The sequence below is a fragment of the Pithys albifrons genome, chromosome 2 (genome assembly GCF_047495875.1).
Source record: "Pithys albifrons albifrons isolate INPA30051 chromosome 2, PitAlb_v1, whole genome shotgun sequence".
Taxonomy (NCBI): domain Eukaryota; kingdom Metazoa; phylum Chordata; class Aves; order Passeriformes; family Thamnophilidae; genus Pithys; species Pithys albifrons.
The window spans coordinates 78,816,497-78,828,882 of record NC_092459.1 but is presented as its reverse complement, the minus strand read 5'-3'; the positions used below and the strand labels follow the sequence as shown (position 1 = coordinate 78,828,882).

Genomic DNA, 12,386 nt, shown 5'->3' with positions numbered 1-12,386 from the left:
AAAACCAGGTTGTGAGAAAGAAAATCAGCTTCATGGACAGTTAGCAGAAATCTGGTTTTATTTTGTGGGTTTTTCCCTCCTCCCGCTCCCCCTTTCTTCTCCAGTGTTGCATATGCTGCCAGTACTGATGACTACCCAGACACTTCTGAGTAGGACATCTCACTCTGCTTGGGACAAATCACATGTGCTCACCAGGCAGACATTTGTCTGTGGTTGCATCTAAAACCACAAGTTCCTGAAGCTGAAATAGCAATGAAATTTAGGCCTTTTAATCATATTGATGTTAAAACAAAAGCTCTGTCCAGTTACCTGCTCATACTCAACTGGAGTTCTTTGTATTTCTATTCCTGTAAAAATGGCATTGCTGCATTACCAGAGCTACTGTACGATGACTTTGCTTTTACATTTCTTGCAGCTTTTTTCCTTTATTTTACTTTTCCTGTGTTAAAATGATAAATGTCAACACAGTTGTGGAATCAAATCTTTGCTTCCGGTAAATACAACAGGGGCATATGAAGTTGACAGTGTCCTGCTTCACTGTATTACCTGGCTAACATTTACCCTTGAAAAAAAAACAAACAGCCCAAAGCAACAAATCTTGCTGCATTGTTTTTTCCCCTATTTTGTTCTAGTTGGGGGATTACCTTAGTAATTGCATCTATTATGTGTGTGTGTGTTTTTTTGGGAAGCACTGGTATTTATCATGGATTTAATCACAGAGCATGGGTAAGGTTAGAAGGAACCACAGTGTGTCATCTGATCCAACCTTCTTGCTCAAGCAGGGTCATCCTAGAGTACATTGCACAGCTCTTGGAACTAGAAAATCCATAGCAACAGCTGAATTAATATGATGCAACACCCTTTCAACTAGCTTTATCTTAGCATAGACTTTCCCCACCAGTGTATTTTTCTACATGCTTTGGTTTATTTTTCAATATTTTAAACTCAGTGTCTTCAAGAACTGTCTTGGCAAGGTGAACTTCTGGCATTATGGGGGAAATGTTTTTTTTCCTGAGGAACACAGGCTGGCATCATTGAAACCCAACTCCATCTCGCCCTGTCAAAAACAAAGCAAGAGCCTGGACTGTAGAGTGTGGTTCCCAAGATGCCCAGCCGACAGGAAGACCTTTCCTGTGCCTTCCAAGCTTTGCAGTATTCCCTGTGGGCATTCTTGCCTCTCTGGGGGAGAGGCGTTGGTGAAAGGGAGAGAGAAGGATGGATCTCCTTGGTGAGTGGGAGAGGGAAGGATGGAGGGGAAGAACAATCTCCATCCAAGCCAACCAGTGAGGGTACTATGAATTTATTAAGTCTGAAAGAAATGCTTTCTCCCTTTACCACCTACTGCTAGGCTGTGATGCAAGAAAATAGCTTTCTTTCAAATCACTCTAGAAGGTTCTTAGAGGGCAAGAATGGAAAAATTTTTGCCTGTAATGGCATTAATTATTCTTTTTTAAATAATTATTGTCCTTGGTGTTGTATGCAATGACTTTGAAAAGTGATGCTTCTTACTCCTAGTACATTGTAACTCTACTGCCAAGATGCAGAGATTTTGTCTTTGAATATCTAAATAACATGTCCTAGCTGCAGTACTGTGTTTTCTGTGGTTTTTTAAGTTTGGTCTCCCCTGCCTCCTTCATGTTTTGTTGTTGTGGCTGGCCTCAGTCTTGGCAATTAAGTAATGAGAATCTATTACTGATGGAACGATTTAATAAGACTCCCATGTCTCTACAAAAAAAGATACAGTACAGTGTTCAGTTATTGCTGATGCTGTTGAGACACAGGAGAAATAGTTTCCAAAGGATACTTAAAAGAGAAAAATTATAAACAAATATCTCCCCTGCACAAAGATGCATGATTAGTCTTTATTACAGTCTTTATGTGAGCATTGTACTATTAGAATCATGCCTAACCATTAATAAATTAAATAAATAGCATTTTTGGCTTCCTGGTAGAGAGTATGATTTTTCCTGGCTTTCCACATCTGTTGCTAAAGCCAAGTTTCAGTTCTTTGAAAAGCCATTGCCTGGCTTGTCTTCAAGGAAAACTACTTGTGTCCCATCTTAAATGTGAGAACTAACCGTGTACACCATGTTCTTACATTAATATACATATGATTGGTTTATAGAGATTCTTTTTCTGACTAGGTCTAATATGGAAGGAAGTGCAGACTAGAAAAATTTTTGCTAGCAGGGATTCCCAAACTCACCCACACTCAGCTGATCCCTAAGGAGAGCTCTCGTGTCTCTGAAGTTTGCAAGATGGAACCTGAGAAACAAATGCAGGTTACCAAATGTGGCCATCTATGTATCATACTACAGAACTGGACCTGATTTAATCTAGTCTGTAGTGCCTGCCTATTGTTGGTAGTTAAAGAGTCCCGGAATTTGTTTTTCATCTTCCCAGCCATTGGCTCTTATGGTACGTTTGATACGGGTAAGATAGATTGATAGTACTAAATTTAGTTCCTCATGAATCCATAGTGTGAATAAGCAAAATAGGCAGAGTCTCAAGTACCATGGCAAGACAGGTTATGCAGGGTTTTGTTTTTTGGTTCAGGGGTTTTTTTCTGATGTTTAAAAAGAAAGAAATTGGCTGTGACTTTTTCTTCTGAATTCCATCCAGAAAGGCCTGCTAAGAGAGGATTGTGTCATACCTGTATCAGGGACTTGGATGCTTCCAGGAATGCTGATAATGCTGAGTGCTTTATAAGTGTGCATGCTAAAGCTAACAAACAAGTCTCACACCTGCTGATTTCCTGAGCAGCTAACATAAAATAGCACAGTGATCTTCCAGTTACATCCCTCTTTCTTTCTCTCCACCTGCAGCCTTAAAGTAGGCTGATCTACAGAATAGGAATTCCCAGTCAGAAACTGCATCCTGAGCTGAGAATCTGATCGCAACTTTAAAAACCAGAGGAAACATCAGAGTAGTTATTCAGCACAGATGGGCACTGGTGTTAACTTCTGCCCCACCTTTCGGAGCATAGCACCCACTTCTGCACTGGGGGGCTTCTCTGAAAATTATTGCCTTGAATTTTGAAATCAAGTCCAATGCTCCAATTCAGAGTGAATTTCCCTAACCACAAAACTATAGGTTACTTTTGGGTTTACATTACTGCCTGTCCTGCTCTGAAGCTGGATTACTTTCAAGAATGCATGAGTTATAGGGCCAGAAGGCTGGTATGCAGGAGAGCCTGCCTTGGTAGATATTTTATGTTACACAGTAATTGGATATAAAGAAGAAATACAGCTAAGGGCAGACACAGTGATCCTGGGTCTTCCCCTCCTAGCACAGTGCCCTGACCTCTGCAAATGACAGAGCTGAATCTTGGTATCCTTGCCTCCTTGGCCCAAAAAAAGATTTTTTTTTACACTCTTGGGTACCTGGTAGCCCAGCTCCAGCATGCTGGGCTTGATGAATTTATGAACTCATACTTGATGCTGATTTCCTTATCTCAAGGAGAAAAAAACTTGCCATGTGAAAGGTAAATGCAGTCAGGCCATGCTGGGTGTCTTGTCTAAGGTTAAGTTATTCTCAGCTCACCTGCTGGAAAAAAGGTGTGAGGGGGAGCTGGCAGCAGCTGACAACAGTGCTTGAAGAAGTTGAACCTCCACTGGAACCTCCACTGGCTCTGCCATGGGAACCCCCAGTGTAGCAGCAATGGGGGGCCCAGGCTGGCATTGGTGCAAGTTGTAGAGGTGTTGGTCTCGAGGCAGTGCTCACTTGCATGGTCTCAGCCACATGCTGTTCCATTCTGTTCCATGTAAGTAGGGCAGAACTGCCTTGTTCTTGCCAAAAGCCAGATTCTTCTCTGGTATGTTTTGTGTTTCTTCTCATCCCACTCTGTCTGCAGACAGGCAGCATTCACCATGTTGCTTTGCATTCAAATTGAGTTTGCAAAAATGTTCCGGTTCTCTAGGAGTACTGAGGTTTCTCTTCTCTTTGCATGTGAGCACCATAAATATATGTAGTCCTTGGCAAGTTGCTGATACCAGGTGACCTTGTTTGCACTCTTACTTGCTTGAATAGGGGATTTGTGTGCCAGGGCTTAGAAAGAGGTGATTTGCAGGCTAGTAAAGGGCAACCCTGTGATTAGAAATTCCACGATCTGACAGAATGCACATTTGACCTGCTAGTGTAAAATAGATTATTACTCTATTATGTAAGTATTTTAAGGTTCAAGTTTGATAAGGATCAGTGACAGAAATAAGTGGTGTGTTCCTACCTGTCCGTAGAAGTACTTGCTGACATGTACTGCAGCATTTGGTTTATAACCTTACAATAGCGGCTTTGATTAATAATGCTTTATAAGTTATAAACATAGACTTACTGAATAAATCCTACTTACTCTGTTGCATGGCTCTCCATGCCTACATAAAACCATTTCAGTAATTAGAAAGCTACTATAATATTTCTCTATACTGTAGACTTTGATTTGTTAGTTCTGTCTGCTTTCCTGAATTCCTACATAAGATTTCGACTTGACCTCCATCCTTGACAGGAAAGGGAAATGTTTCCTTTCAACTTGCATCTTATGATAAGAAAGGGTGGGTGTAGTAAGACAGGGTTGCATAGAATCATAAAGGTTGGAAAAAACCTTTAAGATCATCCCAAGAAACAAGGAGGGGATGGGGGAAAGGGTGCTTCTCTCCTTCTGATGTGCTTCTGGAGCTGTGCTATGCCAGGGTCAGAGAAATGTGATTGGAAAGGCAATATCCCTTGTGTTTCAAGAGAAGAGTAGATGAGTATGCCTGAGAAATGTGACATAAGGCATCTTGTGAAAAGCTCACCTTAATCTTTTTCTAGAAGATGTAGGCTTGTTACCCTGGGTATTTTTCCTCCCCTTTCTGTATAAAACACAAAGCAGTGGGGATCAGTTGTTTTATCTACTACTGAAATGCAGCCATCAGTGCAGAGTAACATGAGAACAGTTTGAAAGGAAGCATGGAACACTATATTCAACTGAAACTAATTACCTGATTAGGTTTTGGCCTGCCTGTGTGGGTTGACATCCAATGGACTTGGCGACAGTACCTGCCAGGAAAGCCAAGTCTAGTCTTGCTTCATTTAAAGACTTTGGACAAAAGTTCTGGACTTGCATGCTGAATGCTAAGCAGTGTGAAAATAGGCCACTGATTTAAAGTACCCCTGGCTACAGTGGATGTTAGTGGGCAGATGGCATGGTTGCAGATGAATGAGCTTTTTTTGGATTTTAGAAATACTGGTTTCCATTTAAAGGTGGTTCTGTTTCAATTACACAATCTGGTGAAATTTAACTCTGCATCAGAACCTGCTCTGTTCACAGCTATAGAATTAGTACTTTCCTTCAGAACTTCAATCTTCTCCCTTTAGAAACTTAGTCAAATCTAACATTGAGGTTTTAAAGCCCTAGAAAATAACCTAAGGGGATGTTATCTCAGTCTGCTACAGTAGTTCCTTCTTTTTGTCTTCACAGGAGTTAAATACATTAGGACTGTTTTGTTAGGTGAGATGCATTCATTAGCACTGTTGTCTTCTTTTGCACCTTTACTGCAAACACTTTTTTGATCTTTAGGTGTCATTGCTTGGAAAATGGCATGTTTGCCAGAGGAGGATTACCTATGAAACATACAAAGTGTCTATAGAGTTATACATTATACTTACCAGTATGATGTTAGTTTTTTGTTTTGGTATCTCTTTAAAGGAAAAAAATTGTTTGAAGCTCCACTGTGAAGAGAGGGATGATGAATCTTTCATCTGTACACTATTAAAAAATTACCCATTAAGAACAAAGGTGAGCAGAGCACTTTTAGAAGGACTTGGAAGTGTTCTTGCCTCCAAATGGGAAGCTTCTATGCTGCACCCACTTCTGGCACTGTAGAGACCCTACCCTCTGTTCTCCTTTCCCAGGGAGAATGATATGAAAAGAACTGTCAAATGAATTGTAGCAGTTCACTGGTGAGCATTGATTTCATGAGGAAATTTAGTACACCTACTCTGATATTCTGGAAGCACATCGAGACACACTAGTAAAATGAATTGGACAAGAGCTGGTAAGAAATGCTCCACAGAACAAGAATACCTAATAGACAAACATAGGAAAAAATATTTTAGCCAACTGGCTTACTATTTTAACTTAGCAACTAGCTTATGCTCTACCCTATTCCTTAACATCTAAAATAAATACTGAATCTTCACCTATTTACAGACCTTCTTAAACCATTTGCCCAAGAGGCATTGCAGTTGTGAAGTCCTCAAAATTGTGTTTAAGCATTTCCTCTTACTGCAAAAATAAATCCATCAAGTTTTTGGCCTCCCACAAAGACAACAAATACAAGCCTATAAATGCCATAAAAGCCCCAAGAAACTTCAGAAGCAATATTAAATAATAAAAATAGTCTTTTGGACAACCCTTGCTCCTTCTGTGTGGAATGAGGCTGGCCTGGGACTCGGGGGCTGAAGAGGCAGATGGCAGTTCACTTTGTGTAACTTGGTATCCCCTTCCCTTCTCCTCTGCCATCCCCGAATCAGCTGTCACCATATTGGCAGCAGTCTCCTGAGCCTGTGCTAGCCAGGAGTTTGCCCAGCTGTTCGGGCCAGGATTTCACAAAGAGGAAGCCTTCCTGGCTGAAGCTTCGGTAAAGCTACCACTTCAGGCATCAAAGCAGCAGCGTCCCTGTGGGGAAGAAGCAAGTAGCTGGAGAGTCTGGGGAGGTGACTTTCCAAAGGACCTGGCCTTTTCATGATAAGTAATCACCCTAGAATAGAGCTAATCTTCTAGGAAAAGTGATGGGATTACAAAGGTGATAAGATTTCCACTTCTCCTAAAGGCATGAGTAAAGTTAAGCTCCAGTACAATTCTGTGGTTTGAAAACGTGTCTCTCTAATAGTCACTTCCCTTGCCTTTGCAGAATGATTTGGAAATTCGCCTTCTCCCTTTTCCTGATGGCAACGCTGTTTGGAGTTATGGACACCAGGAAAAACCGTCCTGCAGGCGCCATTCCCTCCCCGTACAAAGGCGGCAGCAGCAGCAACCACTCGGAGCGGAGGCAGCAGTTAAACAAGGAGGTGTTGGCCTCCAGCCAGGAGGCTCTCGTGGTCACCGAGAGGAAGTACCTCAAGAGCGACTGGTGCAAGACGCAGCCGCTGCGGCAGACGGTCAGCGAGGAGGGCTGCATCAGCCGCACCATCATCAACCGCTTCTGCTATGGGCAGTGCAACTCCTTCTACATTCCGCGGCACGTGAAAAAGGAGGAGGAGTCCTTTCAGTCCTGTGCTTTCTGCAAGCCACACAAGGTCACCTCTTCGACCGTGCAGCTGGAGTGCCCTGAGCTGGACCCGCCGTTCCGACTCAAGAAAATTCAGAAGGTCAAGCAGTGCCGGTGTATGTCTGTGAATCTAAACAACTCAGGCAAACTGTGAGAGCAGGCATGTAGCTGCTGCTTGGTGTTGCCTCCACCAGATTTATTTACTGCTGCCTCTCCTGTCCCACTGAGCAGACTGTCCATTTTGTTTGTTTCTTCTTTTTTTTTTTTCTGGTCTGTTTTCTTTCAGTAGGCATCTCTCCAGCAAGGAATGGCTCCTTGTCACTTGCCTACTGGAATAACGCTTTTTAATGGGCTGTGTTAGGCACTTCACCATAAAGTTTCATTGTGTTTTAAATATCATATGGCAGTTGAATCTTCTGGAGTGGAGCAGGCTCCCAGAAGTTGGGATTGATGATCTAAGTGACCAGGTGGCTGAAACCATTAAATGTGTCCACTGTGTGGAGTGAAGCCCTCTGCCCTACACTCCAGTTCCCTCCAGAAGTTGAGAACACCTTCCCTGTGCTTTGGTCTGGAGCTTGTTTCTCTCACTTGGAAATGCTGGGACGCTGCCCAGGACTGGAGTATATAGGTGAGGGCGAGTAACGAGTAATGTATGAAAAGCAAGTGAGACTCATCTCTTTAAGACGACTTCAATCGTGCAATGACAAATGGTTCTGGGCTTGTCTGAATGGCAGATCAGAAGCAAGGGGAAGAGGGCGAGGCGCTGGGTCAGCCACGGGGACCACAGAGCAGACTGAGGGTGGGTTCTGATGCTGTTGTGGTTAGAGTATATTGAACACATGGTCTCTGCAGCAGTGTTGATTTTGTAACCTAGCTATAGTAAACAGCTGTTTAAAGTATTATAGACCTAGCCATGTATATTTTTCTTGTGGTGGAGTTTGCCAGAGATTAAAATATATTCAGAGACTTGGTTGCTAGGTCAGCTGCCTGTCTTAAAATGGACATGGGTTTTACTAGGCTTTCGGTAGGTTTTTGTATGTTAGATATGTGTGTGTGTGTTTTTTACTCCAAAAAGAAAACCATCCATTTATGACCTTATATTTATGCCTGCACAGATCGGGGAAGGTGGGAGGGTGATGGGAAAGGAGCTGAGAATTCTTAAGGGAGTGATGTTTCCCTTAAGGTATAAAAGCACTGTCGCACAAAGGACAAGGTTTGGTCATTGCTGAACTGAATACAAAAGTGTCATCAGGTTTTGGGAGTGGTGTCTCTCCCACGATGGAAACCATGTTAAGGTGTTAGTATTAAAGGACAAACCCGTCAGTCAGTGCCACTGGAATGGGTCACAGCTGTGGGAGCAGAGAGAGTAAGTTGTAATTGCTAAACTGTTGATGGTCCACTCAGTTTGTGAGACCTGCACAATCAGTGTTGAACACTTGCAGTTCATTTTAAATCATACTATGTTGTTACTTAGCTGATGGAGTTTAGTATGTCCTGTATATCCCATTTGTTACAGTTCTGATCTGTATTAGTCCCAGCTGCATTAAAATCCTGCCTCAAACCAGCCCCTTCCCCCAAACCAAAGCCCATGCGCTCTGAGTTGTCTGAAGCTTACAAATTACAAATGACACGCCGACTCCCTGATGCATGTCTCACAGTTCAGCATCTGCATCTAGTGAAACCAGCCTGCTGCGCGAGCCCCTCCCCACCAGCTTCTTCACATGCAGCCACTTCAAGGGGTTAATATGTTCAGCACTGTCGCCAGCCAGGGCTTCAGAGCCACAGGTCTCCATTATGTGACAGGCCTCTCTAAGAGGCTTTCAGGACTGATCTCCACAAGAGCTCACCAAGCGGTTTACAGGGACTGGCATGGGCGAGATGAGGTTGGTCAGGTCTGTTAGCCTTGTTACATGAACAGAGGTTGCTTTTCTGCTGTGATCTCTCAGCGTGTCAGAAGAGCACAGGGAGACTCCTCACATGGGGAATGCTTTACGGGTTGTCGCTGCTGCACTGTGGCATCCTGCCAGCCCCTGGATGGGCACCATTCAGTCTAGGCTTGAGAGTGTTGGTGTGGATGGGGTGCAGAGGGGGAAGGTGGCAATATAGTCTACTAAGATTCCAGGGAACTCAGTCTCCACGTGCAAGGAATGAGCTGAAAGTCAGGCATTTTGGACTAGAGAGAGAAAAGCACCCTAGTAAATTCAGTTAAGAAAAATGTGCAAGAATCTTTACCTTTAAGCTATGCCCTGCCTGGGTTTTTCACCAGTTTGCAATATGAATATGCTGCAGCTTAAAGCTCATTCTAGGAGCTGTGTTTATGTAAAAACTGAGTTGAGCTTGTAATGGTAAAAACTGTATTTAATTCTTGTTTTATAAATGAAAACAAAAAATGAAGAAATGCTTTAAGTATAATGTAATTATTTTATAGGTCAACTATTAAATTATAGATTAAATAATAAAGCTACTTTAGGGTTATATGGCATCCAGGTGTTTTGCTTCAACAGCTTGTGTCTGATTGCTCTCTAATCAGTATATTCTCCAGCTTCCTTTTCACCCTCCCAAATACAGGTGAACGATGGCTCACCCTGACAGCTTAGGAAAACCTAACTACTTCTCCCCTCGTCCTTCACCCCCCTCAAAAGTACCTGCAAGGCAAGAGGGAAAAATAAAATGCTCTAGTCCTAGATTCTGGAGTTGATGCTGCATACACAAATTCTGGGGTTTTGTGGTTAACTGACAAGAAAAGCAAACCTCCACCATCAGCTGAAACACCAGCATCATTTTTGGTAAGAGAAGTAACTGTTGCCCTGACCTAAATGGTTTTACTTAAAATATATCTAGATCCTTATGGAACAGGCACCAAACTATTCCTAAGGGAAAAAGGAAAAAAGGTGTATCTTAAGATACAAGTGAGCTTTAATGGTTGCTATCATTTCTTGAGTGGGTACACTGTACATCACTCCTAAGATAGGGTAGTATTTTCAGGTTTGGGGTTTGTTTTTACTTTCCAACCCAGTGAAAATGGAGTTTCTCAAAGGAAAATTTCTGTAAGGCAATGGAGTTGTCACACTGATGGATGAGCCTCTATGTGACCAGAAGAGATGCCTGTCATGGGTCTTGAAAGAAGCAGGAGCCCCTACACCATAACTAGCAAGCGAGGGCAATGTCCTTAATAATGTCCTTACTACAACTGACACTTGCAGGAGCCCTTTGCTTTCTTCCCTGTTCCATCTCTTGCCCAAATCTTCTCAGTTTACTGAAATAACGAATAAATGTGTTTGGAGCCATTTTTTTAGTAGCTGTTGTTTTGAGAAATTATTTTGTTTTGTGTTAGCTACCGAAGTATAGTCAGAGGCTCCTGCTCAGAACTTGAAAGTGCCTCTGTCAGTTGGCTCAAAGGAAGCTCAGCAGTCATCCTCTCTTATTTCTGCCTATCTCTTGGCCATTCTCCTGGCCAGCGCCCACCTGAACCTCTGCTGTTTGAGGCACAGCCTAGGTGCAAGCTCCAGTTGTCTAAATCTCTTGCTGCCTTAATGTTGAACCATCCTACCAGAGGAGTATGCTGTAATCCAAAAATCTCCCCCTTGTGGAAGCAATCTAAAGAGCAAGGCAAATCTCCTGAGTAGATTCAGACAGATGCAGTATTTTTTAAAGTGGAGTGCTTCTACAGTACAGGGGGAGGAGGAGGACAGTGAATGTTAAGCTCTACCATCATGGAACTGCCATGATGGCAGGGCCCCAGTTTGGGGTGGGTGGCAAATGACATTTTAAGAGCTTAAATTTGGGCTGCAGCTGGGAATAAATGAGAAAACAGTGCTGACTCAGTAGAGATGCTTTATCTTCAGCCAGACACCATTTTGTTTTTAGGCAATAGACTCACTGTTGGATGCTTTTACAAGTAGGTTGGATGAATGTCAGGTACTGGTACAGCACAGATGGGTCTGTCATAAGGGACAGAATGACTTGCAAAACCTGTAAGTAATCAGAAAAATCACGGTGAGTGGTAGACTTGAATAGTGTGGGGTATGGTTTTCTTTGCCAACCTGCTCACACTATCTTCAGAAAAACTCCACCAGTTTTTGCTTATTCTGTCTAGCAGTTTAAGATTGGTGTAACTTAAGTAACTAATGGACTTGTCACAAACACAGCTTTCCTTTTAACCTAAAGTCTGCAATAAAATAATTGCAATGCAAAGACTTGCTATATCTTCTCTCAATGAAATTAATGATTGCTTTGAACTTTTTACGCTGATCACTGAAAAATTGGGCAAGAAAAAATGTCAGTCTGTGAAAGAGGCCTCTAATTGTGTTCTCACTGCTACTGTTGGATAATACTTAACTAAGTTTTGGAAGTGCTTCAGCATGATGAAAGGTGCTACAAAAAAAAGCTAACCACTGCTGCGTCATAACGTGACAAAATACCATGCTCCTGAAAGGCTTTAATTTGCAAGCAAAACAACATGAATCCTCTTAGCTCCTCATAAAAACACATTGTTATTGTCAGCAAGTCACATTTCCTGCTCAGGTATGAAAGTCCTCCTTTTGCTCCTGCATTTGTTTTAGTAAAAGTGAGCAGTATGTGGTGGTAGTGATCAACAAAGGCTCAGAATGTTGTATGTAGGACAATTCTTGTAGGATTACAGCCAACTCAAAGTGTAGGGTGCTTGCAGTAACTCCATTGTTCTTCAGAGAGAGGCTTGCAAGTAACTTCTAACATCCATGCTGCAGATCCAGTGAAATATGTATGTATGCATGTGACAGTCCTACCAGGTTGTTGGATAATATATATAAATATATAAAGACATTATAATATGCAGATATAACTTTTCAATGTGTATTTTTGCCCTAATAATAATTTCTCAAGACTGTTACTTCAACAATGTTAGTAGGAACAGGTTACAAACCTGGGCCAAATGCACTACTGGAAGATGAGCATGAGCCAGAGAAGGAGTGATGCATAGTCTGACCGGGTAAAGGACTGCAGCTCTCACTACCACCACCAGGGAAAAAGGTAATATAACCACATAACTGGGAATTAACTGTCACTATCCTTCCAAAAGGCAAGGAAAGGGAAGCCCCATTTCCTCTGATCCCATCACTAAGGGTTTTCCTTGCTCACAGGAGCCTGAATGGGATGTGG

The 12,386-nt window shown here is 42.4% G+C and overlaps 1 protein-coding gene across 1 annotated transcript in view; it reads left to right on the top strand.

Moving 5' to 3' along the window:
- GREM2 (gremlin 2, DAN family BMP antagonist) overlaps positions 1 to 9,722 on the top strand; it is a 39,195-nt gene extending 29,473 nt beyond the window's left edge. Inside the window, exon 3 of the mRNA XM_071549611.1 lies at positions 6,891 to 9,722. Coding sequence (XP_071405712.1) covers positions 6,892 to 7,401 — 510 coding nt within the window. The 5' untranslated portion in view covers position 6,891 and the 3' untranslated portion in view covers positions 7,402 to 9,722. The remainder of the gene's footprint in view (positions 1 to 6,890) is intronic.
- The last annotated feature ends 2,664 nt before the right edge of the window (positions 9,723 to 12,386 follow it).